The sequence below is a fragment of the Pyxicephalus adspersus genome, chromosome 5 (genome assembly GCF_032062135.1).
Source record: "Pyxicephalus adspersus chromosome 5, UCB_Pads_2.0, whole genome shotgun sequence".
Lineage (NCBI taxonomy): Eukaryota > Metazoa > Chordata > Amphibia > Anura > Pyxicephalidae > Pyxicephalus > Pyxicephalus adspersus.
In genome coordinates, this window is record NC_092862.1 from 144084910 (window position 1) to 144092546 (window position 7637).

The following is a 7637-nucleotide window of genomic DNA, read 5'->3' on the forward strand; positions in this document are numbered from 1 at the left end:
AGATCGCCAGTAAAAAGCTGTCGGATAAGCGCGGCTCCGTGCGCGAGCTTTTTCAGTTGCTGAATAGCGCGACCGCGTACGATTCCGGATCGCTAATACGAATGCGCGAGCGATAATCCGATTCTGCTTGATGAATCAGGGGCTTTGTCTTTGAATTGATGATAAGGATTACCTAACTGCAACAATAGATTCCATGCTTCGGAGGCTCTTCAGCAAATATCTTAGTAGTAAATGCAATTTTTCTACAACATGCACTTTCAAATTCTCTCCTAGCAGTAACCCACCCTCCCGTTCCTTAGTTCAGTGTACAACAAGGTCCAAAGGGCCACAGTTATAAGTTGGATTTGATTAATTACAGCAGTTTAGGCAGTTCAGGGAATTATTATTAATAAACCATATTTATATAGCACCAAAATATTACGCAGTGCTGTACATTAAGGGTTGAAAATGGCAGACAGATACAGACAGTGACACAGGAGCGGACCCTGCCCAGAAGAGCTTACAATCTAAGAGTTATTACTTAGCTCAGCAAATGTGATGAAAATTCACTTTGCAAAGAATATACAATCATGTTCAATATTTCACATTTTTTAATGTATTTAGCTGATTTTACCTTCTACTTTGATTTTACTTTATTGATTTTTGTGTTAGCTGCTAAAGAATATTGGGGTTTAACCCATTTTTTCCTTCTCTGGATGCTGGGATAAGTTTAGGATTCATGCCGTGTCATTGAATGAACTATGCAGCTACTTGTAAATACTTGTCAGAACATAGATTAGAATTTTCTATAGCGTAGATGTAATGGGACAGGAAAAGCAGCAGCCAGGACAGTAAATGTTCCTCTTTGAATTATCAGAACTCTACACAGCTCCAGTCTGACATTTTTTATAGTCCTTTTATTTAAAAGTCTTTATCTTGGTCAAATGATGCTGCAGGGTGCTCTTCCTCTTTGCCTTTCTCTGACCATTGCTGACATAATGGTAGTGATGCCACTTTTCTGCACCAGAACATTGGCCCTGATTTATTAAAGCTCTACAAAGCTGGAGAGGATACATGTTCATCAGTGAAGCTGGACGATCCAGCAAACCTGAAATGGATCTGCTCCAGGATTAAAAACATTTGCTAACAAATAGCAAATGACTTTGAAGAAATTCATTCCAGGTTTGCTGGATCACCCAGCTTCACTAATGAAAGTTTATTCTCTCTGGCCTTAGAGAGCTTTAATTAATCAAGTGAATAAAGAGCAACATGGTGGCTCCCCATAAGGAGGTGGGCCCAGGTTACCCTTCATTCATTTGAAGGAGTAGTCTTAGGTTAAAAAAGATAAAAGTCCTTAGAAAGATGAATAAAATGAAATGCATAGGACCCTCAGTTGACCCCCAGAGGAAATCAATTAAAAAAACCAAATTTGCTTTAACGAGGGAAAAACTAATTTCTGATCCCCTAAAGCAATCGGATATTCTCTGGACCTCTTTTTTTATTTATAACCTTTATCACTTGTAAATGTATTCTGTACATTGTAATATTCCATCCTTAAAACAATCAACTGGAATGGCTAGAATAATTCCTAAGGCAGTGTAGTCCACATTTTAGCCCATGCTGTAAAGAACCCCTTCCATATGGAGATACCCCTTCCTATGCAATGACCTTAAAGTAAAACGTTTTGCACCAAGCTGCCTACAAGGGGATCATATCCCCACCTAAATGTCTTGGGTTTGGGTTGAATGATATTGGGTATCATTCAACCTGGAAGATTGTGCACATCCGGCAAAAAGAGAGACATTACTCAGATGGAGATAAATAATGAATCCCAAGCTGCTTTTTTTTTTTTGTTGGGGGAACATTATTTTTGGGAACACTGCTCAGACTCTGGGCAATGAGAGGGGAGATGGGAAAGTTTAGTAACATCATTTACTAAATGCTGCTGGGAATTTGGAATGGGAATATGGAGTTTCCTATGCAAGCCCGCACTTATCCTTTAATGGGAGTGTTCATGGCAAAGGCACCCCAGCTCCTTACTGTACTTTATTTATGGAGCTGACAGGAAACATTCCTCCCTATAGAACACAATGACAGCACATTCCAGCACAGTCCAGGAAACCCGCGACGTTTGCATTCCTGTTTTAGGAAGGATTCTATAAAACTTCAGAAAGGAAACTTGGAGATATGACTCCAACTATTAATATTAAATAGTATTTATATAGCACCAATATATTACACAGCGCTGTACATTAAATAGGGATACAGATACAGACAGTGACACAGGAGGAGAGGACCCTGACCCAAAGAGCTTACAATCTAGAAGGTGGTTGCACACAATAGGAGCTTACAATCTAAGTGTAATTATATAGGTAGTGCCAAAATATTTTTCAAATTTTTAATACAAAATAATTTACACAAGCTATATTCTCTGCTTCCTGCTGTCAGCTCTGGAGCTGAACACAACCTAATACCGCTATTTACATCTCCGTCTTTACTTTCTTCAAAGAACAATATAAAAGACACAAGTTAATGCAGCGCTGTATTCAATTATACGTAAGATGAAATAATAGGTTGTGCTATAGGAAAAAGCTGTGTATATGTTAGAAGTGGATGGGCAGAATACCCAGCTATTGGCAGGTTAAATAGCTCATGTGTATGAATTTATTCTGTGTATTTAGCTATTTGTCTGGAGTTCAGCTTTAACATATCACTTCTATTTGATAGAATTCATGAATTACCTATTGGATGACTATAACATCAATGTTTGGTTTTGTTTTACAGCCTCCAAGATGGCTCTGATACTCCCAATTCTCCTGGCTGTATTGGCTTCTGTTCTCGGAGGTCTCTACATGTTGGGAATGTTCCGTAAAAGAAGACCCAATGAGCCACCATTAGACAAAGGCACCATCCCGTGGCTAGGCTATGCCCTCGAGTTCCGTAACAACACAGCTGCTTTCTTGCAAAGGATGCAGAAGAAACATGGAGATATCTTCACAGTTCAGATCGCCGGCTATTACTTTACCTTTGTAACAGATCCCCTCTCCTTCGGGCCCATCGTCAGGGAAGCCAGGACCAAGCTGGACTTTGAGCAGTTTGCTGCGGAGTTGGTAGCCAGGGTGTTCGGCTACCATTCTGGAACCAATGACCATAAGATGCTGGAGAAAGCCAGCACAAAGCACCTCATGGGTGACGGTCTTGTAGTCATGACCCAAGCTATGATGGACAACCTCCAAAACTTGATGCTTCATAATGTTGGTGCTGGAAACAGTGAAGGAAAATGGCACCAAGACGGCCTTTTCCGCTACAGTTACAACATTGTCTTCCGAGCTGGCTACCTGGCTTTGTTTGGAAATGAGCCTCCTAAAGGCAAAGAAGGCCTGGAAGCGGCCAAGAAACACGATCGCGATCACTCAGACGAACTGTATGACGAGTTCAGAAAGTACGACAAGTTGTTTCCACGTTTGGCATATGCTGTCCTGACACCAAAAGGCAAAATGGAAGCTGAACGACTGAAGAGGTTGTTCTGGAACATGCTTTCCATAAAGAGAACCCTTCAAAAAGAAAACATCAGCGGGTGGGTCACTGACCAGTTCCAGTACAGAGCTGAAAACGGAATGCCAGAACATATGCAAGATAGATTCATGTTTCTGCTTCTGTGGGCCTCTCAGGGTAACACCGGACCTGCATGTTTCTGGCTTCTTCTTTATCTCATGAAAGACCCGGAAGCTATGCAAGCCGTCAGCGAGGAAGTTCAAAGAGTTCTTAAAGAAACTGGGCAAGAAGTCAAACCAGGTGGACCACTCATCAACCTCACCAGGGATATGCTGCTGAAGACCCCCATCCTGGACAGCGCGGTGGAGGAAAGCTTACGTCTTACAGCTGCCCCCGTACTCGTAAGAGCCGTCAAAGAAAACCTAAACCTCAAAATGGCCAATGGAAAGGAGTACGCCATCCGTAAAGGTGACCGCGTGGGCCTTTTCCCATATACCGCAGTCCAAATGGATCCAGAGGTCCATCCCGAACCTGAGAAATTCAAGTACAACCGCTTCCTCAATGAGGACGGCAGCAAAAAGACTGAATTCTACAAAAATGGAAAACGACTCAAGTATTTTACAATGCCATGGGGAGCCGGTACCACCATTTGCCCCGGGCGTTTCTTCGCAGTCAATGAACTTAAGCAATTTGTGTTTCTGATGCTCACGTATTTCGAGTTTGAGCTTGTGAATCCTAATGAAGAGATTCCACCCATTGATCCAAACCGTTGGGGTTTTGGAACCATGCAACCCACCAAAGATATCCAGTTCAGGTACAGATTACGCTACTAGACCAAGAACACAACATCCCAACAAAAACATCTCTTTAACATATAAATATAATCTGAAAATTCTCATTTATGGGGAGATAATACTAAAAGAACTATCTCGGACGGTGTGAAATGTCCATTCAGGTCTATAGGAAGTTTCATTTCTTTTGAAATCCTGAACTTGATTGGGTTTTTGAAGACAACACATTCTAAAATTTCAGCCTCAAAAGTGCAAAATATAGCAAAGTATTGTAAGCAAAGAAATTGTATAGCTGCACAGTTTTGTAATACGAAAATGTTTTTCTTTGTTACTGATAAAAGGAATGATAACCACTAAAACTTAAAAAAATGGAATATATATATTGTGTAAAATATAATACAGATATAAATTCACATTCTGTGTTTGCTTTAATGTCATATAAATCATTACTTTCTTTTTTTATTTTCCTGTTTGTATTTATGAATTGTTTTTATCTATAGTCACTGCAGCAAAAATTCCAATAATTTAGCTAATGGCCATGCATTTGCTGATCTTCTGCTGATGCCACCTATAGGGCTGTCATGCTGATCCAATGGGTTTACGGGCAGGAATGCAGATCAGGAGTCCAGAATAAGCCGGTAACATAGAAAGTATTGAGGGCAGAGGATCAGCATGACACCAAGTGAATGAACTAGAATGGTAGACATTTTTTGCATGAGCCTTCAAAATATATCCCTACAATACAGCTCCATGCCAAGGAGCCATTAAAAAATCTGCCAGGGCCAAATTTGTACTTTTTTCTCCCCTAGGCCAGCTAGCTGGTGCTCGGGGGGCAAACATGGGAGGGCGCCATGATGATGGGTAAAGGTCATTGGTGGGATCCATGATGGCTGTTGGCAGGACAACTCAATGCTAAGCGCTTTTATGTGTAATAATGAAAATTTTACAACAATGATAGCAATACAAATGTCGCTTCTAGTGGCCATGGAACCCTAGGCCGGGGTCTAGGTGACCTTATGAGAAAACCAGGCCCATGCTGCTTATTTTAGAAGTATTAGAGCAAAATAACAATCTGAACATTATTATTATGAAACTGGATTTATATAGCGCCAACATATTACGCAGCGCTGTACATTAATTGAGGGTTGCAAATGACAGACAAATAAAGACAGTGACACAGGAGGAGGAGAGGACCTGCCCCGAAGAGCTTACAATCTGCAGAAACTAATACTTCCCCGAGTGTCAGAATCCTCTTTTTAGTCACTACAAAACTAATGATATCAGAAGTCTGGTAAGAGAATTGTGGGACTGAACCACCAAGCCTAGTAATAGACGTTAAGTTCAACATTTCAAAATGTCCTAGAAGTGGAGGATTTTTTATGTTCAGGATTGTATTGACTTTCTGAACAAAAAGGGCTTTATTTTTAAATTATTCCCATGTAATTCACTGTAGATATGTTCAAACTTTTTGCTTACAGAAGTCATTTACTATGATGACAGCTGTGCACTTTTGAGATTGTCCACTAGATGGCAGAACAAGTCAGTATTTTTAATAAGAAGTTGATGATTTGTCTGAATTCCCTACTTGCAGTTACAATATTTATAGCCCTCTTGTCACGTACTGCTAGCAAGGGTGGGGGCGTAGAACAATAATAGTATATACAAAGATTATCATTTTCTTCACAGAATTTCAGACACATTGGGCCTGATTTATTAAAGTTCTCCAAGGCTGGAGAGGATACACTTTCATCAGTGAACCTGGGTGATCCAGCAAACCTGGAGTTCCTAAAAGTCATTTAATATTAGTTAGCAAATGTTTTCAATCCTGGACCAGATCCAATCCAGGTTTGCTGGATCACCTAGGTTCACTGATGAAAGGGTATCCTCTCCAGCCTTGGAGAGCTTTAATAAATCAGGCCCATTGATGGGGGAATAATTTATATATAGAGCCCAAAGACACTCAATACTATAAGAATGGCAGAAGGCGGTCCATGAAAAGCTACTGATATTAGCTTTACTTTGTATTCCAATAAAATATTTTTATCCTGATTTTATTTCCAGTGCACTTATTGCAGATTTTTTTGAGCAACAAAAGCATTAATAATGTCTGAGCCCTCTTCTTCTATGAGTTCCCCTTTATTGGCTAGACTTAGAAATGTCATTGAATTTGTCCTGTGGTCTGGAAGCCAATGGCGCCCCCTAGTGAGAATGAACCTTAAAGACTTTTCTGGCTGTGTATGTGGGATAATTGCAGTTTAAAACAGAATTAAACTAGAAAATTAAAAAAATGGAAAATAACTGCAAATCTTTATTTCAGGAGAGACACACTATTGCTGCAATAACACAAACTTACCTCTCTTTTCTCAGTCTTCTCTAATATATACACTGGCATGTGTAATCAGTGTACGTCATCAGCATACATCTGGGCTGCACTCAATAATGCATGGGTGTTACTTTATTCTGGCCTGGCCAATCAAAACAGACGAAGATTGCAAATCCAGTGTGAATTATTTAATCCCAAAATCACCACAGAGAGACTCTAAGGCTGTTATATGTATCTGTTCTGTGTGGTACCCCACTGCTCTATCCATAAAGATGTGAATTTCGGCTGACATATACGTGTATCCTACAGTAACCCCTGTATGTACATTAGGAGGCTGGCAGTATGGTAAGTCCCTGCAGGCTGCAATTTCAGTTCTTGAGATTTTTGAGGATGAAGTTCTCCATAGCATTTGGAGCTGTGAGGTTTGTTTGATAACTCAAGTATAACTATTTAAAATACATAAAAACTTGTGTTAGGGCGACACCCCCTGACAGGTGACGTAGTTGAATAAAGTCCATCAAGTTCACCCCCTAGGGAAATAAATCCCAGATATAAAAATAATATCCCAGATATAAAACCCTACGGCCATAGTTGGTCCAGAGGAAGGCAAAAAAAAAAAACCCTGGTACAATTTGCTTCAACACGGGAAATAATTCATTCCTGATTCCATGAGACAATCAGATGTTCCCTGGATCAGCAGTCTTTGTTATCTTTATTTTAAATACTTAATCCCCAGTTATATTCTGTGCTTCTAGAAACCATCCAGCTTTTTCTTATAGCAATCTATAGAACTTGCTGAAATTACTTCCTGAGGGAGCTGATTCCACATTTTCACAGACCTTACAGCAAAGAATCCCTTCCTTATCCGGAGCTTAAACTTCTTTTCCTCCAGATGCAAGTAGCGCCCCCTTGTGCTTTGTAATGGCATTACAGTGATAAATCTGGAAGAGAGTTCTCTATATGTACCATTTATATATTTATACAGGGTGATCATATCCCCCCTTATACGTCTCTTCTCAAGGGGGAATAGATTCAGTTCAGCTAATCTC

The 7637-nt window shown here is 40.1% G+C and overlaps 1 protein-coding gene across 1 annotated transcript in view; it reads left to right on the forward strand.

Moving 5' to 3' along the window:
* The window catches only part of CYP8B1 (cytochrome P450 family 8 subfamily B member 1), an 11427-nt gene extending 6700 nt beyond the window's left edge, over positions 1 to 4727 (forward strand). Inside the window, exon 2 of the mRNA XM_072413005.1 lies at positions 2764 to 4727. Within this exon, the coding sequence (XP_072269106.1) occupies positions 2772 to 4307 (1536 nt within the window). The 5' untranslated portion in view covers positions 2764 to 2771 and the 3' untranslated portion in view covers positions 4308 to 4727. The remainder of the gene's footprint in view (positions 1 to 2763) is intronic.
* Positions 4728 to 7637: the final 2910 nt, after the last annotated feature.